Below are 25,406 nucleotides of genomic sequence, written 5' to 3' on the forward strand. Positions count from 1 at the left end.
AAAGTAATAGTGTAATAATGGACACAGTACTTTGGGTTTTAATCCCATTGCTTTCCTACTAGCTCTTCTCATGCAATAGCCAGTGGTATTGGGGCTTTGTCAGCAGCAGACTTGCCACTTACTGGTTGTGTTAACTTGGGCAATTTCTTAACTTTGCTGAGTTTCACTTTCTCCTTGCAAAGTTATGAAGATGAAATAAAATCTTATGTGGCTAAATAAAAAAATAACTTTTGGGTTTTTTTAAATGTACTTATGATATGCTGGACTAAACATTGCATTTTGGGTTAGGAGACATGGGTATTAATTAATTTGTCCACTCTAGATACTAGCCATCTGAAATTCAACAACTCACTTTATCTCCCTGAACCTATCTTTTCTATGTAAAAGCAGAATAATTTTACCTACTATAAGGGTCATATAGATGGGATAATGCATGCAAGACTAATTTGCAAATTGTGCAAATGACAAAGATGATGGTGTGCTAATATAATTAAGCAGTTACCATTAAAGACTATATACATAAGAGTCTCTTATTAAGTCTGCACAAAAGACTTGGATGTGTCTCATGTTCATGAACTTTCATCACATTATACTGATTTTATCTCTATTCAAATATTGTGGAAAAACACACACAGTATTGTTTACCATTGCAGGTTGAGCATCCCTAATCCAAACATCCAAAATCTGAAATCCTCCAAAATCTGAAACTTTTTAAGTGCTAACATGATGCTTAAAGGAAATGCTCATTGGAGCATTTTGGATTTGTGATGCAGAACCACGAAGTATATATAATGCAAATATTCCAAAGTAAAAAAAAAAAATCCAAAATGCTTCTGAACCCCTAGCATTTTGGATAGGGTACACTCAACCTGTACACATAATATGTACCCACGTGGTGTGACCAGATCCTCTCCCCTTCCAGGCATTGCTGCAACTACTGATTCATTTCACCTGTTTTTGGTTTTTTGTGCTTATTCCAGAGGAGAAACAGAAGAATAACACCTATACCTCTTAAATTAACAGCTCACAGACATTAAGAATGCCTTCTGAGCACAGATATGCCAAAGTTTGGTGTATAACATAATCTAGTTTTAATTATTTGTGAGATTTTTTAAATGTAATACAATTAAACAACCTTTGGTGAAACTAGGTTAGGGAATTTGTAGTACAAGATCTTTTGAAAATAGATTATCTCCTATTTTTAAAGATATCTCATAAACCAGAAAGCATTTCTTGAACATCTAATATTGAGGCCCCTAGTAAGGAGTATAAAACATACAAATGTATCAGCTATGTCCAGGCGCAGTGGCTCACGCTTGTTGTCCCAGCACTTTAGAGAGGCTGAGGTGGTCTCAAAAAGTTTGAGACCAGCCTGGGCAACATAGTTGACACCCTGTCTCTACAAAAAAAATTAAAAATTAGCTGGACTTGGTAGTATATGCCTGTAGCTCTAGCTACGTGGGAGGCTGAGGCAGGAGGATTGCTTGAGCCCAGCCTTGGCAACAGAACGAGACACTGTCTCTAAAAATAAATAAAGAAAAAAAACTATGACAGGCTAGCGTTGGTGGCTCACTCCTATAATCCTAGTACTCTGGGAGGCCCAGGCGGGCAAATTGCTGAAGGTCAGGAGTTCAAAACCAGCCTGAGCAAGAGTAAGACCTCGTCTCTACTAAAAATAGACAGAAATTAATCGCCAACTAAAAATTTATAGAGAAAATGAGCCAGGCATGGTGGCACATGCCTATAGTCCCAGCTACTGGGAAGGCTGGGGCGGAAGGATTGCTTAACAACAGAGTTAGACTCTATCTCAAAAAAACCAAAAAAACAAGGCTGGACACGGTGGCTCACCCCTGTAATCCTAGCACTCTGGGAGGCCAAGGAGGGTGGATTGCTTGAGGTCATGAGTTCGAAACCAACCTGAGCAAGAGCGAGACCCCGTCTCTACTATAAATAGAAAAAAATTAATTGGCCAACTAATATATATAGAAAAAATTAGCCGGGCATGGTGGCACATGCCTGTAGTCCCAGCTACTCGGGAGACTGAGGCAGTAGGATTGCTTGAGCCCAGGAGTTTGAGGTTGCTGTGAGCTAGGCTGACGCAATGGCACAAAGCCAGACCCTGTTTCAAAAAAAAAAAAAAAATTACGACAAAAAATGCATCAATTATATATAGTGCCATACTAATTTGTCTTGCCTCTCTGGTTCTGGAAGAATTTATACTTTGTTGTGGAAAATATCTTGACACAGAAGGAAAGTGCAGATTTTGAGTGAGGAGGGGACAGTTGAGCAGAAATACAAAGGTTGAATGTGTGATTTGTTTTGAGTGAGTAATTGAGTGTGAGCAAAAGGTAGAGTCTAGTTGGAAAGTAGTTTCAGGGGTGGTGGTGAAATTAGTAGCCTCAAGGTGATAAAGATATGACAGTTTATGAAGTGGAACTTCCCCGTTCCTAGTTTAGGTCAGAAGTTAGCTATATGGTTGGTTCTCTTTGCTCCTGGCTCATGGGTGTAATTGTCAGATTTTCTAAAAGACCTTGTTATTAATGTCTTGCCCTGCCTCTTGCAAGATCTCATAGCACAGACTCCAAGGCTGGCTTTTTGGTACGATTTGTGTGTATTACCTCAGATCCACTCACACAACTCTTTAAGCAAGTTATTTTCCTAAGCATTTGTGTTTAGATTTGGGTGAAACTGTTTTTCTACACTGATTTAAAAAATAACCATGAGTCCTGTTGCTCCAGTGGTACATGTGTATATTAACTTAAGAGATTGATGGGGAAAGAATGGATGAGTTGCTTGTTAAGGGAAAAGACGATATTCTTATGCTAATGCAAGCTCTGGATAAGGAGCAGAGCAGCCATGCAAACAATAGCTGTGGAGCCAGAAAGTCTGCATTGAGCCCATTCCTTCTCCGAAAGCTTGTCAGACCAGGCGCCTGGAGCTGCCTGGGGGAGGGACCCCTGGAAAGGCGACTTTTCTCCTTGCTATTTTATGGAATTGGCAGCTACCCAGCTTGTTGGAAATTCCCAAAACTCTCTACTAGAAAGTAAAAATTAAGGGTGGGGGGCTTAACGGGAAGAGGAAAGAATGACTTTAGTCTGTTTTTTCAGCTGACTTCAGCCTTTTCCTGCTGCTTTTAAAAAAAAATTCTGATTGAACTATTGATTCAGCCTTCTTGCTGTTTGCTGAGCTTTAAAATTTTTTATTTCAAAAGAAATTATTTTTATTTTATTGAATAATTTTGCCCTAACATTATTTTCCTAAAGAAGAAACTGCACCAGTCTTTGTATATAGCAAAGGAATACATTTATTTAGGTGCCTATTTGGTTGTTTTAAGAGCTTTTAATTGCCAGCAGCGTTTTCAAGTTTTGATCGTGTAGCATTTTAAGTGTCTGCATCCTTATATTCTTGACGTTGAAAGATTAGGTGTTTTTTAATTTATATAAAAATTCTGATGAGTTATTTAGGAATTTTAAAAAAAATATCTTATTCTCAGCTGTTAGAATTATAATAGTTTTAAGAGTGGTTGTAAAATAAGGTTAATATTTTGCTATATCATGATTATAGAAGCAGTTAATATGGGACAAGTAAAGGGGAGGTCCTCGGCCCAGCGCAGTGGCTCACACCTGTAATCCTAGCACTCTAGGAGGCCAAGGCAGGTGGATTACTCGAGATCAGGAGTTCGAAACCAGCCTGAGCAAGAGCGAGACCCATCTCTACTACAAATAGAAAACAATTAATTGGCCAGCTAATATATATAGAGAAAAAATTAGCCAGGCATGGTGGCATATGCCTGTAGTCCCAGCTACTTGGGAGGCTGAGGCAGCAGGATTGCTTGAGCTCAGGAGTTTGAGGTTGCTGTGAGCTAGGCTGACGCCACGGCACTCACTCTAGCCTTGGCAACAAAGCAAGACTCTGTCTCAAAAAAAATAAAAAATAAATAAACCAAGCATGCTGACATCATAATTCACTCTCTTAAATTTGCTGCCCAGGGTATGTATAATATGAGAAGCACCTTTACATAGAACACAAAACTGATGTTATTTTTATGGAACCCATGGTTTAAAAGGGGAAATGTAGTGGTATATAGTATATAACTAGGGATAGGATTTTTCCCCCTAAAATGAGCCTGCATTATTGTGATGATTTGAAAACAATAGCTTGCTTTTGGTCACTCCCTGAGAGAAAGATGTCAGTTACATGATTCAGTTCTTTGGGCATTTTGACTATCTTATATTGTTGTATTCCTTTATTGTCTGTGCTTTTCAGACTTCTGTCTTGGTTGACTCTGCAATGGCTTACAGTGATTAGGCTTTTATTATTTTGACAAATTTCTAATAATGATTGCATTAGTTATCTATTGCTGCCTGACAAATTATCCCAAAATGTAGCAGCTTAAAACAACCAAGATTTATTATCTCATAAATTTTCTGAGGGTGAAGAATCCAGCGGGGGTGCTAGGTGGTTCCAGCTTAGGGTTCTCATGAAATTGTGGTTAATTTGAAATTGTGGTTAATGAAATTGTCTATGAAGCTGCAATCACCTGAAAGCTTCCATGGGGCTGAAGGATCCACTTCCAGGGTGGCTCACTCACATAACTGTTGGCAGGAGGCCTCAGTTCCTTGTCACATGGGCTCTCTGTAAGGCTCCTTGAGTGTCCTTATGTCATGGCAGCTGGCTTCCCTCAGATGAGTGTTTCAAGGGAGAGTAAGGAGAAAGCTTAAGTTCCTTTTATGACCTATTCACAGAAGTCACACTGTTGTTTCCATTTTACTTTGTTAAAAGTGAGTCCCTAAGTCCAGTTCACATTCAAGAGAGGAAATTAGGCTCCACTTTTAACTGTTAAAAATATCACTTGTGGACAATAGTTTATATTCCAGCTGTGGTAATATACACCACATGAATATTGTACATGATGGATCCTGGACCATGAACTTATTTTATCAGTGAATGCCACATAAATGTATATGATGTTAATTTACACTTATTAATGCTATTTATTTATTTGTGACAGAGTTTCACTCTGTCACCTTGAGTAGAGTGCAGTGGTGTCATTATAGCTCACAGCAACCTCAAACTCCTGGGCTCAAATGATCTTCCTGCCTCAGCCCTCCAACTAGCTGGGACTACAGGCTCATGCCACAATTCCTGGCTAATTTTTTCGTTTTCTTTTTTTCCTTTTTTTTTTTAAGTAGAGACAGGGTCTCACTCTTACTCAGGCTGGGATGCAGTTTTTAAATGAACAGTTCTGTGTTCATTTTAAAGAGAAGAGAGCCCTCTTCCCTTTTCACTCTTAGGTGGCTGTCTTATCCAGAGCCATGGCTTTGAATATCTCTATGCTGTTGACATAACAGATTTATATCTTTAGCCCCAAATGTTTCCTCTTAAGCTTCAGAACCAAATGGTCATTAGACATTCCCTTTAGGTAATCTCAACTTTTGATCTCTTCCCTTCACTCCTTTAAAAATCTGCTTATTTCCATTTCCGTAATTGTTAATTACTGAAATGTGGGAATCTTCCTTGACCCCTCACTCTCCCTTACTCCATATCTAATCCATTACCAAGTACCGTTAGTCTATTTTTGAAGTATATCCTGAATCCATCCACTGTACCACTGCCACCCTAATTTTTAACCACCATTGTCACTTCCCTAAATTTCCACAATATTCTTCCTGTTGGTCTATTTGCTTTTGCCCCCTCTAGCCCATTACATAGAATCCAGATCACAGCCACTTAGGTTTAAATCCCAGATCCTTCATATGACCGTGCTTGACCTGCTCTTTGTCTTCTCTGTCTCTTCAGCCTTAACCACCATACTATCACTTATTCTTAACATTTGAACCATTGTTCTCTCTTTCCTTTTCTCTGCCTCAAGATCTTTGGACAGGCTTTTCCCTATGCCTAGAACTTTGTCACTTCTCAGCATTGCTTCCCTTAACCCCTCCAACTAGATTACATTAAGTCATTGCTCTATAGTCCTCTAGGACCTGGCACTTTTCCTCTGCATTTACTACAGGTTATGATTATTATCATTTGCATTATCTTGTTTAGTGTCTGAGTATCTTAGTTGTCTTTTTTAATGACTATGAACTCCATGAAGGCTGGATCTCTTTTGCTTTCAACACTGTATTCTTGGTGTCTAATATAGAATCATGTATAACATAGGTACTTAATAAACATTTAGAGAATAAATTAATATTCAATGGCAAAAACTCTGTTCACACAGGACTTCAGCATTGGAAGGGATCTAGTCTTTTCTGTCATGTCAGTCATGTCGCTGACAAAGGTACATTCAGACTTCGTTCCTTTCATACTCTGTGAGTAAAGACTCCTGGTTCTTTTAGTTGTTTCTCAAGTGGAGTACTTTCTATGTCCTTAGCATTCCCATCATTCTTCTCTAAAGTGTTTAATAGACCTGAGCAGGTGGAATAAAGGAAGATGGTTATCCTTTTTGGTTACAGTAGTGTGTTTCTGTTGATGGCTGTTCTCCATACAAGTTATCACAAGTTTTTTGTCTGCAAAAATTTCTTGCAGATGGTATTGTCAGGGGTAGCACCTGTTAACTTCCTGTGCTGGGTGGGCAAATGTGTTATAAACATGCATGAGAGGAGAGTTTTATTGAACACCTACTTTGTGCCAGGCTCTGCTAAATGGTTTATAAAATATATTTTGCAATATATAATATACACAAAATATCCAGCAGGGCAGCATAAGGTAGCAGTTAACACATAGAATCCGGAGTCAGATTTCTTTGATTTGAATTATAACCCTACCACTTACCAGCTGTGTGATCTTTGATAAATTCCTTAAAGTCTACTTGCCTGTTTCTTCCTCTGTAAAATTAAAATAATTATACCATTTTATAAGATTAGTTAATATATGCAAAGCATTTATAATGGTCCTGGCACATAGAGGTGAATATATGTGTTAGTTATTGTTTATTTCTGAGAATAACGAGATTAATAAATATCATTCTAGATTTATTTGTTTGTTTTTGTAGAAAGGATCTCACTGTGCTTCCCAGGCTGGAGTATGGTGACTATTCACAGGCTCACCGTGAATGGCTGATCATAGTTCACTGTAATCTTGACCTCCTGGGATCAAGTGATCCTCCCGCCTCAGCCTCCTGAGTAGCTGGGACTATAGGGGCATGCCACTGCACCTAGCCTAAGCTAGTTTAAAACTGCACCTAGTTTTATTTATTTATATTTTTTGGAGACAGAGTCTCACTCTTGCCCAGGCTAGAGTGCCATGGTGTCAGCCTAGCTCACAGCAACCTTAGACACCTGGGCTCATGAGATCCTCCTGTCTCAGCCTCCCGAGTAGCTGGGACTGCAGGCACGAGCCACCATGCCTGGCTAATTTTTCTGTATATATATTTTTTAGTTGCCCAGCTAATTTCTTTCTATTTTTAGTAGAGGCGGGGTCTTGCTCTTGCTCAGGCTGGTCTTAAACTCCTGAGCTCAAACGATCCACTGTCCCGGCCCGCGGGACCTTCTGTTACTCGAGGGGGTCAAGGGGGACCTTGCCTGAAAGAGATGAGCGAGAGAAAGGAACGAGACCAAGAAAATGGTTGTCAAGGTCTACTTTACTTAGATTCTTACTAGGTTTTATAAGCATACAGAAACAAGGAAGTAAAAACAAAAAATGCAGTGGGGTGATGGTGAGTCTTGGGTTTGGGCTAATCAGCCCCAATCAGTATCTTATCGGTATCGAGGTTTGTTGTGACTGATTATCCAACCTCAACCTGGCAGGTGGTCGGGAACAATTGCAGTTAGCACACCCTGGAGAATTCCATGGTCAGCACGTCATGGAATGCATTCTTCTCGGAGCTATAGCTGGAGGGTGGGGTGCTGTTTTTGTCCTAGGAATTTTTCTAGGGCTAGGCCCGTGCGTAGGACAAGTCATAGGGGTGTTGAGGGTCTTTGAGGGTCCTTGCCTCTAACATCTCCCCCTCTCTTTATTAATATGAGGGAGATTTATATAGGTTGGTGGAGAGCCTGTCTTAGGCTACGCGATGGGCTTCCGCGACCAGCACCCCAAATATAAGATCGGGCGATAAACATGAAGGTGAGGCCTCTGTCTTAGGCTATGTAGGTGGCATCCAGCTCCAGCACTTCTGATTATGAAGTGTGCCCCGGGGCATGGACCTACAATATTCCCGTCATGGAGTCACCTCACCGTCGGCGGGGTGTGCATCTGGTATACGGCATCGTGATAATCCCATCATGGGCGTCTCCACAGCTTTTGGAACCAACTGCGTTCCATGTCTGAGGCAAGGTCTGAGAAATTTAGACCCCCAGTGGGTGTATTGGGAGACTCTCCACGGAAGTCTTCTCTGGAGCCTCTTTGTTCTAGCCGTTGGTAAAACACGGAGACCGATTTTTGTGTGGCTGCGTCTACCTGTGACTTGACAAAATTAGTTAGTTTTTTGAATGCCCAAGGCCCAAAGGTGAGGAGCAACAGAAAGCCTACAAGCGGCCCTAAGACACTGGGAAGCAATGTGGATAGCCAAGGGGATGTAGAAAACCAATTTTGATACCATGCCTCACTTTGTTCTCTCCATTTTTTTCTATCTTCTAGGCTCTAACTCTTCCAATGCTATCTTCTACCAGACCTGTTTTGTCTGCGTAAAAGCAACATTCTTCTTTAAGTGCTGCGCACAAACCTCCCTCTTGGAGGAACACTAAGTCTAGACCTCTTCTATTTTGCAACACTACCTCAGAAAGCGAAGCGAGGGATTCTTTGAGATATTTTAGGCCCTGCTGTAGCTCTCGGAGATCGTTATCGATGGCAGCAGAGAGCTGCAGGTATTGTTGGTTGGAGGTGACTAGAGAGGCTATGCCTGTTCCAGCCCCTGTGGCACCAAGGCCTAGAACAACTGCGAGTGTTATGGCCATGATGGGCTCTCTTTTCTCGGGGCATTGTGGTGCCACGCTCCCAAAATTTGAGCAATTCGTCAGCAGGATGTACAGTGAGTCTGGGGAAGAGCATGACTAACACACAATATTCTCTATGCTCAAGAAACGTTGCAGTGACTACATACGGGGTAATGCCGGAAGAACAAGCAAAATAAGAGGTGTTAGATGCCTGAATATACTGAAAGATGGAGTTGACAGTAATTGACTAATTGCATATTTTCTCTAAGGGTGCAGGGGGAAGCATTTTTGGGCCAAGAAGGCAAAGGCCTAGGCCTGTGATTTGGCTGAGTGTCAGGCCATCATGGGTCTCCAGGCCCCATCTGAGTTTGCTGGTGTCGTTAGTAAATAATTTTGGAATGGGGGAGACTCTTGTTTTGTTTTTTGGGAAATATTACAGGTGTCCGATAGAGGAACTGAATTAGTTTATCAGGGGGGTAATGATTATCTAGTTTGCCCTGGAAAGACGTACAGTTAACTGCCCAATCATCATCATTTTGTATTAGCCACCGAATTTGAGAAGCATTGTAAGGGAATATTATGATATCTGGATCCTTTCCAAAGAGCTTAAGGGAGTTTTCTCGCCCCAAGCGAATAATCTTAGCTACTAAGTAAGGGTAGGTGGGAAGGACTTTAGAGGGGGAAGCCGACAGGTGAACCCAAAAGAGAGGCTTGCCCTGCCAAAAGAGTCCTGTGGGCGAAAAGGGGGTAGGGAGGACAATAAAGTACAAGGGGGAATTGGGGGAGAAGTAGCCAATGGCCTGGGCATTTATGGCCTGCTTGACTAAATTAAGCACTTGCTGCCCTTCTTTAGTTAGGGATCGTGGAGAGGTTGGATTGGCATCTCCCTGCAGGATGTCAAATAGGGGTTTTAACTGTCCTGTGGTGAGTCTCAAATATGGGCGAAGCCAATTAATGTCACCTAGAAGGCGCTGAAAATCATTAAGGCATTGAAGAGAGTCTTTTCTGATTTGCACCTTTTGGGAGAGGACCTTATTGGGGAACAATTCAAAGCCTAGGAACAGGTGAGGGGGGCAGACCTGAATTTTTTCAGGGGACAGGCGGAGGCCTTGAGCTTGTAAGGCTGAGACAACCTGCATGGTAACTTGAAGCAAGGTTGTCTCGTCGGCCCCGGCGAGAAGAATGTCATCCATATGATGAATTTTATATAGCTGAGGATGTTGAATTCTAAAAGAATCAATTATCTGAGCCACATATTTTTGGCAAAGGGTAGGGCTGTTGGCCATGCCTTGAGGCAATACTCGCCATTGGAAGCGCGGGGAGGGTCCTATACAGTTTACTACCGGGAGACTGAATGCGAAGCTTTTGCAGTCATCCGGGTGCAATGGTATGGAGAAAAAGCAGTCTTAAGCTTTTGCAGTCATCCGGGTGCAATGGTATGGAGAAAAAGCAGTCTTTTAGGTCAATGACTATTTTATAGTAGCCTTTGAGGATAGCTACGGGTGAAGGCAAACCAGGCTGGAGTGCCCCCATGGGAACCATTGTTTGGTTAACAGCCCGTAAGTCTTGTAGCAGCCGCCATCTGCCGGTCCTTTTTTGGATGACGAAAATCGGGGTGTTCCATGGTGAAGTAGAGGGCTCTATGTGTCCGGCAGCTAATTGTTCCTGCATCAACACTGTAGCTGCGGCTAGCTTGTTAGACAGGAGGGGCCACTGATCGATCCAGACAGGTGAGTCACTTTTCCAAGTGATTTTATCTGCCTGAAGTGCAGGGGGATCAATGGCCCTTACGAAAAATGGTCTTTGAACCCTAGTCCTGATCTGTCTGACTTAGGGAGGGTGGTTAAGGGTGCTCTTAGTCCCTGACCCTCTTTGCCTAAACCCTGTCCTGGGAGGAATCCCTGTTTAAGCATTTGGCTGGTTATAACTTCATTGGGGCTGCACATAATGACATTCATTTGTGCAAGGATATCACGCCCCCATAAGTTAACAGGTAGGCTCGGGACTACAAAGGGTTGAGTAGTATCTCTGTTTCCCTCAGAGTCTTCCCATGTCAAAATTTTTGAGCTCTGGAGAGTATCTCTAGACTGTCCTATACCTTGTAAGTGCGTAAGGGAGGGCTACAGTGGCCATGAATCAGGCCAGGCGTCTTGGGCAATAACCGTGGAATCAGCGCCTGAATCAAGAAGGCCCTCAAAAAGTTTACCATCTAATTTTAGCTGCAGGGTGGGCCGTTCTTTGGTGATAGCTTGGACCCAATAGAGATCAGAAGAGCCAGGGCAAGAGGCACCTCGGTTAGAGGCGATGGCTGGGAAGGATGTATTAAGGGGCAAGGGTAATGCCTGAGCTAAGCGCTGTCCCTTAGAGACACACACAGGGCCTGTAAGCGCACTGGCTAAGATGTTAATTTCCCCGGTAAAGTCACTATCTACTATGGAGGGGTGGACTATGAGCCCCGCAAGAGTGGAGGAGGCTCGGCCCAGAATAAAAAAGAACATGTTGGGGGGGGGGTCCAAATGAGCCAGTGGGCAAAATTTGAACACCATCCTCAGGTCTTAATATTGTGTCGGAGGAGGCACACAAGTCCACTCCTGCGCTCCCTGTGGTTGCTTGGAGGAGTCTAGAGTCTGGGGGCTCTCTTGTTGGCTGTTCCCCGAGGCCGACTGGAATTGAATAGGACAGGGGGGCAAGGGGTTTCCACAGACATCAGTCTTGGAGCGGCATTGATTGGCCCAATGCTTTCCCCTCTTACAGCGAGGACAGAGGGAGGGGGGCTGGGCTGGCCTGCCTGGCGGCTCACTGAGGTTAGGGGTAGCAGAGGAGACGGCTAGGGGGCACTGCCTCGCAAAGTGCCCTGGCTGACTGCATTTAAAGCAGTCCCTCTGTGCCGCTGTCCCTTGGATGGCGGCCCCAACCGCAAGCTGTACAGCCTGCGATACCTTATGGGCGAAGGGGTCAACATCATTACACATTCTAATCATGTCATTAAGGTCTTTATTTTTGAGTTTGCCCCTGAGGATGGCCCTAGCGGTGCTGTTGGCATTTTCATAGGCTAATTGTTTAATAAGCCTATTATTCTCATCTTCGTGTCCGAGGGTTCGTTCGGCAGACTCTAGAAGCCTGCCCACAAATTCACTGAAACCCTCTTGAGCTCCCTGGGTGATTTTTGTCAGGGGAGTAAGAACAGATCCCATAGAGGGAAGTGTACGCCAAGCACCGAAGGCGGCTGCGGCGGTCTGGGACAAGAGTCCAATTGGGAGTCTCCTTTGGCACTGTTCAGTGGCAAACTTTCCTTGTCCGCTAAGCTTTTCAAGGGTCCAAGATGCAGAATTGGGGTTTTTTAAATTATTAGCAGTCTTGGTCTGACAGCGGTCGAGAAAGTCGGCCTTCTAAGAGAGGAACTGCCCGCGAGAAAGGACCGCCTGTACTAGTTTGACCCATTCTCCGGGGAGCAGGTAGCCGCCCCCTGAGGCTGCCTCTAGGAGGGAATAGGTAAAGGGTGCATTGGGCCCATACGTCCTAACAGCAGAATTCAGTTCTTTTAAGGTTTTAAACTTTAGTCTGCGAAATTCAGTGGGCTCTGCAGTGGGCCCGAGACTGTCTCCTCCGGGGGGTCATCACTTTCACTTTCCCTTTCTTTCTCTTCTGTATTTTCATTATCTGAATCTTGGGGCGGGGACTGGCTAGAAGAAGGGGCGGTAAGGTCTCCTTGCCTATTAGACCTGGTAACTACCGGGAATGCTAGGGCTTTATGGGAGGACTTTAAGGATTTTTTATTTAAGGTGGCATGTGACTGGGCGGTCTCATGACGCAGGTGGCTAATGAAGACCAAATCTTTAAGCGTATCTTGGAGGGAGGACAAGTCTTTGGAAAGCTGGGCAAACTCTTTTTGAAGTTGTAAGACATCCTTTAATTGCGTAACCCTTTGACTTAAGTCTTTTTTGGCACGCAAAAGTAAGGGCATTGTAATGGGAGGCATTAATGAAGGTGCGCAAATCTGGGGCACGTAGGGAGGAGGTCTATGGGGTGCCGCGGTAAGAGGCGGCCATTTGGGATCGTGATATCGAGCTGCTTCCTCCTCAGGGGTTGCCTCTTCTGCGGGGTCGAGGGACTCTTGGAGGGGTTGTTTCTTGAATACTAGGTAATTAAATGCATGAGGGGCTGTACCCTCGGGTAAGGGAGGATAGAGGGTCTTGGTGTCTGGCCTACTAATTGGGGGCTCGTCCCTAGATGTCTGGAGCTCAGCCGAGGGGTCCTGAGGGGGCATATTAATACAAACCGAGGGGCAAGGGGAAGGGTATGTTGGTCCCTCAGGATTATTAGGGGAAGTTCACCCTTCGGCCGCCTCTAAAGACGTTCTCGAAGCGGACCGCGATATGGGTCGGAGGCAGAATTCTACTGAGAGCAGCTGCTTTTTATTGGGGTCTGAATCTGCTCCCTCAACAATATCTCTGATTAGTCCCCAGTAGGAGAAAACAGATACAGGGACGGCATCTGGGCCCTGATTCAGAAGTAAATTGTTTAAATCTCTGCCTACCTTCTGCCATTTGCGTGGGTGAATCTCAGGTCCACCAACAATAAACCAAGGACAAGCACGATCAATGAACACGAAAAACTTTACTAGATCCTTTTTCTTTTTTTTTTTTTTTTTTTTTTGAGACAGAGTCTCACTTTGTTGCCCCAGGCTAGAGTGAGTGCCATGGCGTCAGCCTCGCTCACAGCAACCTCAATCTCCTGGGCTTAAGCGATCCTCCTGCCTCAGCCTCCCGAGTAGCTGGGACTACAGGCATGTGCCACCATGCCCGGCTAATTTTTTTTTGTATATATATTTTTTAGTTGGTCAATTAATTTCTATTTTTGGTAGAGACGGGGTCTCCCTCAGGCTGGTTTCGAACTCCTGACCTTGAGCAATCCGCCCGCCTCGGCCTCCCAAAGTGCTAGGATTACAGACGTGAGCCACCACGCCCGGCTAGATCCTTTTTCTTAACTCTAATTCCTCTCTCTCTGAGTGAGGCCTTGAGATCCTTGATAAAAACGGCCTATTTAGACAATGAATGGCCCATCTCGATGGGATGACAATGTAAAACTTTACTCACCAGACCGTCGACTCTGTGAGCGGCAGAACAAGGGTCTCTGTAGGGCTTCCTTTGGCCGAAGAGCGCACCTCGGCGTCACCCGACAAAGGTCCGTACCTCGGGCCCCACGTTGGGCGCCACTTGTCCCGGCCCGAGGGACCTTCTGTTACTCAAGGGGGTCAAGGGGGACCTTGCCTGAAAGAGATGAGCGAGAGAAAGGAACGAGACCAAGAAAATGGTTGTCAAGGTCTACTTTACTTAGATTCTTACTAGGTTTTATAAGCATACAGAAACAAGGAAGTAAAAACAAAAAATGCAGTGGGGTGACGGTGAGTCTTGGGTTTGGGCTAATCAGCCCCAATCAGTATCTTATCGGTATCGAGGTTTGTTGTGACTGATTATCCAACCTCAACCTGGCAGGTGGTCGGGAACAATTGCAGTTAGCACACCCTGGAGAATTCCATGGTCAGCACGTCATGGAATGCATTCTTCTCGGAGCTATACCTGGAGGGTGGGGTGCTGTTTCTGTCCTAGGAATTTTTCTAGGGCTAGGCCCGTGCGTAGGACAAGTCATAGGGGTGTTGAGGGTCTTTGAGGGTCCTTGCCTCTTAACAGTCCACCAGCCTCGGCCACCCAGAGTGCTAGGATTACAGGCGTGAGCCACCGCACCGGGTCTTCACCTAGTTTTAAAGATGAGGAAATGTATCCAGAGAGGTTAGTTTACTTATTTAAGGCAGATCCAGGATTTGAACTTATGCCCAGGGGTAGCAGGGTCCTGGACATTTTTGTAGAAGGAATCATGCAGTCCCCTTTCTCCAAAAGGAAAAGTACCTAAAGTCTCATGGGAAGCTCTGCAGAGTGCCTTGATGGTAGTGCTTTAAATAAATTAGCTGAAAGAGTAACACTGGTGACACTGAAATATGTAACAAGTTATAGTAGTCTCTTGCCCAAGACTGTAAGCTCGCAGAAGCAGAAACAGGGATACCCATGTTTGTATTTCTAGTACCTAAGGCTGGTCTGTAATTTGCACTCAGCAGGCGCTGATGAATAAATAAGTGAATGAGTAAGTGAAAGTTTGGAGAGGGGCTGAGAGCTAGCAAGGAGGCAAAAACGAAGCTAGGATTTCTGGTGTAACTGCAGAGATGGTGCTGCCTTTCCCTGTGATAGCTAATGGATAGGAGCAGGGCCACAGCAGCGAGAAGGAAAGACCCGAGTGGGATTCACACAGCTTGAGTGTAATCCTAGTAGAGATATTTAATGGGCAGACAGAAAGGAGGAGAGAAATGAGGGTTGGAAATATTCTGGAAACATATCTTGAATTTGAAACTTGGATCCCTAGAATCATAATTGAATAATTTTAAGAAATTTTCTGAAGATATGCTGTTAAATCACATTACAAATATTATTATTTGAGGCTTTATAGCTTATTCTCAGCATATGTGGTAGTAAACACTTTAATTTTATAGTAGGGAAATAAGCAATTGCATAGATTTTAGAACTAAGTCTTATATACATGATACCTCATTGTAAACCTTATTTGCCTCAATACATACCTTTGGAGAGCTAATTAAAGTGCATTTTTTTTGTTGTTATTTTTTTGAGACAGGGTCTCTTACTCTATTGCCCTGGCTAGAGTGCAATGGCATCATTATAGCTCACTGCAACCTCAAACTCCTGAGCTCAAACAATCCTCCTGCCTCAGCCTCCTGAGCATTGGGGACTACAGGTGCACGCCACCATGCCTAATTTTTCTATTTTTAGTAGACACGGGATCTTGGTCTTGCTCAGTCAGGCTGGTCTCAAATTCCTGGCCTCAAGTGATCCTCTCATGTCGGCCTCCCAAAATGCTAGGATTATAGGCATGAGCCACTGTGCCTGGCCAAATTGCAAAATTTTTAGGTAGATAAAACAGCTCAGGTTTTTTTGTGTTTTTTTTCCCCAGGTTACTAATGCTAGAAATCACACCAGAGGTGATTATTTCATAAATAAGCAAAACCTTTTGCATTCAGGAATAGTTCAGGCCGAAGTCAATAAAATCAAACTGCCTGAAACAATAGGATGGGGGAGAAATAGAATTATATTTATCTTGATACAAAGTAGGCTTTTTTTCCCTATTATCTATTTAACTATTTTACTTTGAGGCCTTTAAAGTTCACTGCCTATATTAATAATCGCCAGACCTTAATTGAAAAGGTCATGTTTCATGTTATCCATATTAAAAGGCCAATTTTACCCTAATTAAGTCAGATTAAATAAAATTATTTTAGGAAAATTATTAGGAAAATAATTTTATTTAAGATACATTTTAGAGACCATTATCCTAAGTGAAATATCACAATGGGAAAAACAAACACCATGTGTACTTGCTATTAAATTGGAACTAACAGATGAGCACATGTGTGCACAGAGAAATATAAAACTTAGTGGAAGTCAGGCAGTGGGGAGGGGCAAAAACCTACCTGATGGGTACAATGAACACTATTTGGGTGATGGGCACACTTAACAGCCATAACTCAAGCATTATGAAAGCGATTCATGTGACCAAAAATATTTGTACCCCCTTAATACTTTGAAGTTTTTTTAAAAAGTAAAAATAAAAACATATTTCTATTTGCTTTTGCTTTAATGATAAAGCACACTGCTTATTTAAATATGTATAATTTTATAGGTAGGCATTCTTTTCTGTCAGAATAAATTATTAGAAAGATTTAAGGTATTTTTATTTCATCTAGGATTTGAAAGAATATTGATAAAGAATTAAAAATATTTAAAATTATATTTAAAATTTAACCTTTCTTGATAGTAATAAAATAACTTAATTACTGTAGAGCAGCCAGAAAAGACTACTGAGATTATTTAGTGTACTTTTCTTATGTTACATATGACTAATCTGAGGTCAGGGGAGGTTGCAAATTATTATTAAGTTATTTAAGCTTTGGAACTATAGTGCCTTTTTTAAAAAAGGAAAATGGAAACAAGAATAGCTTTAATCTTTAAGAATATATTTCATTGTTTAAAGGTATACTTAGACATTTATTTTCCTCTCAGTTTTTGAAAACTTTCCAAAATTCAGTTATATTCATTACCTTCTTAATATTTTTGTCTTTCAGGAATAAAGAGAAAGCAGTGGGAGTTGGAATCATTGTCAAGTGGTTGCGGCCTTTTACAAGAAAAATCTCATTGAATAATAGTCATTTAAATTAGTGAAATAGCAGGACCAGTTATTGAAGGTGACAGTGTACAGGAAACATTATAATTGAACAATGACTCAGCTATATATTTATATCAGATTATTGGGAGCCTATCTGTTCATCATTTCTCATGTTCAAGGTAAATTGATATTCATTTTAGTAATTTATTTCTATATATAAAAAGCACTGTTTTTTACAACTGTTCTTTCAACTCATATCCCTTGTTGAGCAGTTAGGCCCAGCATACCAACACAGCTTTGAAGTAAAGAGGCAGAGAACAAATACATGCCAAATAATTTTTGAACTTGCTGTGATAGAAACATTTTCAAGTATTTTTAAAATCTCAGCCTCTCCGAGCATATTTTTCCTCCATAATATAGGCATTATGATACACAGCATCAGGTCTTGTGAGGACTAGATGAGATAAAGTATATAAAGCACTTAACCTAGTGCCTAAAAGACGGGGTAGCACTTGAAGCTGAGCTTCAAAATTCCTATCTCCTTTCAAACAAGAAGGAATACATGTAAATAATAATTTAAAAATCATTTTAGAAAGACTTTAGAAAGATAAATGGCACTTGTTTATGCTAAACTTTCTTAATAGAGTACTGCAAGTTTATTTATGACCAGTATTGTAATTTTGCTAGTATGTGTTCACAGCTTGGAACTGTCCAACAGGAAGTTATTACAATGACTCTTAGGACCAGATGGACTGTGTTTGCACATGAGCTTTTTCCTGTATGGTTTAATTAGGATAATATTTTAAACTGAAGAGATAATACTGTTTTGCAAAAGCATTTTAGATAGGATTTATTGGACATCTTCATTCTCAAATTTTTGACTTGATAGGTTGTTATTTCATCATGTTTCATTCATAGTGGTATGGATTAATATCTGCCCACAAGAAGAAACATGATTAACACCATAAAGCTTTGATATTTTCATTTTAAAGTATGAACATATAATGGACTCTATGGCTTTTTTGTGTGTTGCCTTAGTATTATAATAGTATCCTCATTATTACCATGTTCAGAATAGAGCCCTCTTTCAAAAACCACTTTTATTTGTGAAACACCAAATTATTTAATATAATACCTTTATTTTAATATGTTATATGCCTATTGATCACCCAGCATTGAACAAAGCTGTCATAGTTTTGAAGATGAAGTATTTATTTATTTATTTTGAGACAAGAGTCTTGCTTTGTTGCCCAGGCTAGAGTGAGTGCTATGGTGTCAGCCTAGCTCACAATAACCTCAAACTCCTGGGCGCAAGCAATCCTGCTGCCTCAGCCTCCCGAGTAGCTGGGACTACAGGCATGCGCCACCATGCCCGGCTAATTTTATCTATATATGTATATACTCGTTGGCCACTTAATTTCTTTCTATTTATAGTAGAGACGGGGTCTTGCTCTTGCTCAGGCTGGTTTTGAACTCCTGATCTTGAGCAATACGCCTGCCTCGGCCTCCCAGAGTGCTAGGATTATAGGCGTGAGCCACCGCGCCCTGCCGAAGATGAAGTGTTTAATAGTAACGTTTATATTTGCTACTTCACTCCCGGGTAATTTCCATTTTGGTATAAAAATTTTTAAATATGCTTAGATCACATATTGGTAATATAATAGAAAATTCTCTGCCAGGCGCGGTGGCTCACGCCTGTAATCCTAGCACTCTGGGAGGCCTAGCACTCTGGACAGGGTCTCACTATGTTGCCTAGACTGGAGTGCAGTGGCATGATCTTAACTCACTGTAACCTTGAACTCCTAGGTACAAGTGATCCTCCCATATCATCTTCCTGAATAGCTGGAACTACAGGTACATGCCAGTACATCCGGCTAGTTTTTTCCCCCTTTCTATAGAGACGGATGTTTCCAGGCTAGTCTCAATCCTGGCCTCAAGTTATCTTCCCACCTCAGCCAAAAGGAAATTTTTGAGCATCAACTGTTAGGTGTAGATTTAAGTGATTTATTTTGAAGTGAATTACTCAGGTTTGAATAGAAAAATGAATCATTTGGTATTAACATCTGATAGATACTTAATCCTTTTTTCTTGGTCACAAATTTTAGAATTGGATTTTAGCTTCAAGTAACTGATTACTCAGCTAAAAGTGACTTAAATGAATAAGAGATCTACTTTTAATGTAGGCGGCAGTGGATGTTTGCTGGTGTTTATTCAGCTACTGAGTAGTGTCAAGGTTAACATCTCTGTAGTTTTCTTGGCATTTCCCTCCTGGGTATAAAATGCTGCTATTATCTACATTTGAGGCAGGAAAAATGGGGAAAAGATCAGACTTGTAATAAATATCACACAAGAAGTCTGAGGCGATTGTGCCCGGTGGCTCACGCCTATAATCCTAGCACTCTGGGAGGCCAAGGCGGGCAGATTGCTCAAGGTCGTGAGTTCAAAACCAGCCTGAGCAAGAGCAAGCACCCGTCTCTACTATAAATAGAAAGAAATTAATTGGCCAACTAATACATATAGAAAAAGTAAGCTGGGCATGGTGGCGCATGCCTATAGTCCCAGCTACTCCGGGGGCTGAGACAGGAGGATTGCTTGAGCCTAGGAGTTTGAGGTTGCTGTGAGCTAGGCTGACACCACAGCACTCACTCTAGCCTGGGCAACAAAGTGAGACTCTGTCTCAAAAAAAAAAAAAAAAGTCGTCTCTGGGTAAGGGGACTGCATAGGTTGTTAATTATGTGGCTCATCAAGTCCCAGATTCTAAGCTGGGCACGTGGCTCATGCCTGTAATCCTAGCACTCTGGGAAGCTGAGGCACAAGGATCACTTGAGCTCAGGAGTTCAAGACCAGCCTGAGCAAGAGCAAGACCCTGTCTCAACAAAAAGTAGAAAAATTAGCCAGGTGTGGTGACAGGCACCTGCAGTCTCAGCTACTCAGGAGGTTGAGGCAGGAGGATCACTTGAGCCCAGGAGTTTGAGTTTGCTGTGAGCTGTGATGACTCTACCTGGAGTGACAGACCAAGACTCTGTCTCAAAAAAAAAAAAAGACCCAGATTCTTTCTCTATTTCAACTGTGTCATCCTCCAAATATCAGTTTAGCTATAGGTTAATTCCCTTCACAGCCACAGTGTGGCTGCTGAGGGGCCAGACATAACACAGATGTATTAATAGTTGCTTCAAATTGGCAGCATCCAATGAATGAAGAGGGATTAATATCTCTTTCTGACTCTTTTTCATTGGTAAATCTTTCCCCAAGCCCTCTCCTCATTTTTCCAGCAGACTTCCTTCTAATCATAGTGGCCAAAGTTTATTACATGCTCTTGTGTTCAACAAATCAGGGGCAAGGAGAGTGGGCCTAAACTCATTGGATTAGACCATCAGTTATCTCTGCTAAGGATAGGGTTGTGCTTTCCTGAATCACATAGAGGAGAGACAGACATGTAAACCAAAAAAGGGTGCGTGTGTATGTGTGTATACATGTGTGCATGTCTGTTGCCAGCAAGGTAAAGGGGAGAAAAATAACATTATCTGCTGTAGGGCACCACATTTGTCTTCCAATATCATACATACTTTTACTCACATGCATACAGTAAAAATGCTCATGTTGGTATGAAATATTGAATTCGTCTTCAAAGGGTTATATAACCCAGAGTTTTATTCATTGGGTGTACTCAGCTACAAATCCAGGACTTCTGGCTAGTGTGCAGCCTTCTCCTTCAGGTCCAGATGTAGCTCTTCATGGTCCAGCAACGTATGGCTAAAAGAGAAATTATAAATGCACAATGTACCCAGATTCGATGAAGAAGATGAAATAGGATAAGTACTATGTAAACTCCCATTCAGAGTAAGGAAAATTTGGGAGCAACCTCAGTATTCATTGCTTCGTAGCCTATCAATTAAGGATGGTTAGTCTGTTGACAGCCCCCAATTTTATTTTCTGGGAGCATTTCCTTTGTCTCTGGTGTTCCTTGGCTAGTGTTTCTGCCATCGTGGCCACTTCTAAGATGGATTTAGCAGAGGATGGCCTTTCTGTTAGTATAGAGGTCTAGGTACTAGAAATGACCTAATGGAATGAAAATTTACAGGTTCATTGAGTCAGCCTGACTGTTGGACTTCTTTGACAGTACAGTTCCCTTAAAATTTTAGTAGTGTTAACATCTACTTGCTTCTGGTCTTTGCTTCAGGTCCATTAAAGTTATATCTTGTCTAGATGTGGTATTCTGGAATTTCCTGACCTCTGCTTGGTCTGTTCTCCTGGCCCTCCGGTCAGTGACCTCTGCTGTGAGGCACTCTACTCCTTTCCCATGCTAGAAAATGACCCTGCTTTATTTGGCTTCATAGCAGCTATCTATGAATAAATATTAAAATGGTACAAATGTTAGTATTTATTGGTCTTTATTGTTTCTTTCTGAGACCATAAGCTCTGATAGATAAGGGACTTTATATTATTTGCTGTTCTAGTCACCTAGGGCTTAAAACAGTGCCTAGCACTGTGTATTTATGTGATACATTTTTATTTAACAGATGAATACAGATAAAGTGAAAAAAGCAAGATGCAAAACTATTTTTTTAGCCTTATATTTTTACACTGATCAACATGGTAGCAACAAGCACCTGTAACACCCAGGTTATGGTCTCTGATTATCTTTTCCACTAAAAGATTCCAGAACCCCTTGCAATCACTTTTATGTGTGTGATAGGTAGAGTGCAAGGTAATCTTGGAATATCTTGGCCAGAAAGCAGGGGAAAGTTAAAAGGATACAGGGAACCATTTGAATTGGCCAGAGATGGAACAATTTAAGCATTAGTAAAGATAATAACTGCAGTAGATTGAAAAAAATCAAATATGTTTAAATCCATGGGTTTTTAATGACACTTTAAAAAGACACTAATTGGCTACTGTTGAAAGATGCTAGCAAACTCATTAACTTTGAAAACTGATAAGTAGTGGGAAAAATCAAGCATTAATTCCCTTTTTTATGTGAACTGTGCCACTTGTATCCAGTTAGTAGATGAAGGAAAGCATCTCATTATAGAGGTTTTCCAGATCATGAATAAGAAGAAATGGTGAATTAGAGTACATTATATTATATTATATTACATTACATTATTATCCTGTTGGATTAGTGAGTCTAGTCTTTGAAAATGGAGATAACTAGATATTTGTGTCCCTCCTCACTATAACTTACAGAGTAGCCACATTTCAAGTACTCATAGCCCCATGTGGCTTGTGGCTACCATGTTGGACAGCTTTAGAGCAGAGTACCATTTACAAACTATCGGGAACAAGAGAATGTGTTAAGTGATGCTAGAAGGATGCAATCAGAAAGTCTAGACTGTGGTAAATATTATAAGACAGATTACCCAGTATCTTCGACAAGTAAATTTCAAGGAAAGAAAAAGGAAGAAGAAACATATAGATTAAGAGACTTGGAAATTATAACATTTATAGTATAATTGAAAATTTGAATATTGCCTGGATGTTTGATAATACTAGTAAGGGTAAAGAACAACTATTAACTTTTTTAGGTGTGATGATTGTGATTTTTTTTTTAAGTCTTTGAAGTCCCTTATCTTTTAGAGATGCATGTTGAAATAGTTACAGATAAAATGACATATCTGGTATTAGATTCATAATTATATGAAAGGGGAAGAGTAAAACAAGATGAGGCATAATTGGTCATTATAAAATCTTGGTTATATGAATATGTGTGAATTACAATTTTCTTCACTTTTGTAAAGTTTTCTGAAAGAGTACTTCATATGTATATATGCAAATATATAGAAAAAGGACTAGATGCATACATACCAAACAGGTAACAGTGTTACAATTAAGGAGAGGGGGAGGGATTAGATGGGACTAAAAGGGAATTTTTGCTTTGCTTGTGTGGTTTAATTTTTTTTTTTTTTTTTTGAGACAGAGTCTCGCTTTGTTGCCCAGGCTAGAGTGAGTGCCATGGCGTCAGCCTAGCTCACAGCAACCTCAAACTCCTGGCTCAAGCAATCCTGCTGCCTCAGCCTCCCAAGTAGCTGGGACTACAGGCATGCGCCACCATGCCCGGCTAATTTTTTGTATATATATTAGTTGGCCAATTAATTTCTTTCTATTTATAGTAGAGACGGGGTCTCACTCTTGCTCAGGCTGGTTTCGAACTCCTGACCTTGAGCAATCCGCCCGCCTCAGCCTCCCAGAGAGCTAGGATTACAGGCGTGAGCCACCGCGCCCGGCTTTAATTTTTTTTTTTTACTGGGAGTGTGTATTTTTGTTTTATTTGGGTATTTTAAAAACCACTTATAGAAAAAATACTTATTTCACACATATACCTAGGTAGAATAATACAATGAAACTCCATGAACTTGTTACTCAGCTTTGACATTACCAACTCCTGACCAAACCTGTTTCATCTGTACCCCCATGCACTTCTCCCACACCCACATCACCCTTGAATTATCTTGGGTAATTTTGAAATAATACTTCCATTAAGAATAAGATATCTTGGCCAGGCGTGGTGGCTCACGCCTGTAATCCTAGCACTCTGGGAGGCCGAGGCAGGTGGATCGTTTGAGCTCAGGAGTTCGAGAACAGCCTGAGCAAGAGCAAGACCCCGTCTCTACTAAAAATTAGAAAGAAATTAGCTGGACAATATATATATATTTGTATGTATGTATGTGTATGTGTGTATGTATATATATATATTAGCCGGGCATGGTGCTACATGCCTGTAGTCCCAGCTATTCGGGAGGCTGATGCAGTAGGATTGCTTGAGCCCAGGAGTTTGAGGTTGCTGTGAGCTAGGCTGACACCATGGCACTCTAGCCTAGACAATAGAGTGAGACTCTCTCAAAAAAAAAAAAAAATGAATAAGGTGTCTCATAGACCACATTCTCTGATCAAAATGCAATAAAACAAGAATTCAATAATGTAAACTTTTTTTTTAAGCATTTGTTTTGGTTTTTTTGAGACAGAGTCTTGCTTTGTTGCTCTGGCTAGAGTGCTGTGGCGTCAGCCTAGCTCACAGCAACCTCAAACTCCTGGGCTCAAGCAATCCTCCTGCCTCAGTCAGCTGAGTAGCTGGAATTACAAGTGTGCACCACCACACCTGGCTAATTTTTTTAGGCCTTGCTGTTGCTCATGCTGGTCTCAAACTCCTAGCCTCAGGCAGTCCTCCCCTCTCGGCCTTCCAGCATGCTAGGATTATAGGTGTAAGCCACTGCGCCTGACCAAACATATGAGATTTAATGGGGTAATGCTAGTCATGCTTCCAGCAGCTTTCCTTGTCATTCAGTGGCATTATGAGTAACACTGCATGTCAGTACGTATAGGCATCACCTCATTCTTGATAAAGGGTTCAGAACTAATTCTGATTAGTGCCAACTTACAAAATGTGTTTTCTATTCAACTGAAATATGTCTCACTATAACTTCCCTTTATTGGTTCTTATTCTGCCTTCCAAGAATGTCATTAAAATAAGCTTAATTATTCACATAATAGCACATCAGATATTGAAAGCCCATTGCTGTGCATTCTGACCCTGCCACCAAGTCATCTTTTTTTCCCCTTTAATTTTTCTCTCTAGACCAGCATAGCATGAGAACTTTCTTTGATGTTGGAAATGTTCTTTATCAGTAATTTGCAAAGTGTAGCCCACAGGCTAAATCTAGCCCATTGCTTGCTTTTGTATCACCCATGAGTAAAGAATGATTTTTATAATTTTAAATGACTGAAGAAAAATCAAGAGGATAATATTTCATTGCACATGAAAATTATGTGAAACTCAGATTTCATTGTCCATAAATATTTTTGTTAGAACGCAGCCACACTCATTTGTTTATACATCGTCTGACCGATTTTGCATTATAACAGCAGAGTTGAATAGTGAGACTGGGTGGTCCACTAAGCCAATACCTGTTCTGTATAGGTGCTGTCCATTATGAGAGCTCCTGGCTATGGGTGGTTTTGAGCACTTGAATTGTGGCTAGTGTGAGAAACTGATTTTTAATTTTATTTCATTTTAATTCATCTAAATTTAAATAGCCACATGTGGCTAGTGGCTACCATATTGGACAGCACAGTTCTATTAATAGACACACCACTTTAGCCAATTCTTGTCCTTGACTTTCCTTCTAGTGATGTCTTCCTGGTCCCTATTTAATTAATTATGCAGACTATAGTTATAAAATTCATTAGGAATACTACTGATGCTGATTACTCTATATGTGTAATGTATTCATAGCCCATTCGTCTCTCCAGCTTTCCAGTCTTTTGCCATCTGAATCCTATTATAGACATTCTATCTTAAGATTAGGG

The 25,406-nt window shown here is 41.4% G+C and overlaps 1 protein-coding gene across 3 annotated transcripts in view; it reads left to right on the forward strand.

Annotated features, from left to right (window-relative positions):
- Nucleotides 1–25,406, forward strand: part of BMPR1A (bone morphogenetic protein receptor type 1A) — a 130,571-nt gene that overhangs the window by 78,505 nt on the left and 26,660 nt on the right. For all 3 annotated transcript variants that reach the window (XM_012788028.3, XM_012788026.3, XM_020280422.2), the window contains one exon: nt 17,062–17,281. In XM_012788028.3, the coding sequence (XP_012643482.2) occupies nt 17,215–17,281 (67 nt within the window). In that variant the 5' untranslated portion in view covers nt 17,062–17,214. The remainder of the gene's footprint in view (nt 1–17,061; nt 17,282–25,406) is intronic.

The sequence above is a fragment of the Microcebus murinus genome, chromosome 14 (genome assembly GCF_040939455.1).
Source record: "Microcebus murinus isolate Inina chromosome 14, M.murinus_Inina_mat1.0, whole genome shotgun sequence".
NCBI classification, from domain to species: Eukaryota; Metazoa; Chordata; class Mammalia; order Primates; family Cheirogaleidae; genus Microcebus; species Microcebus murinus.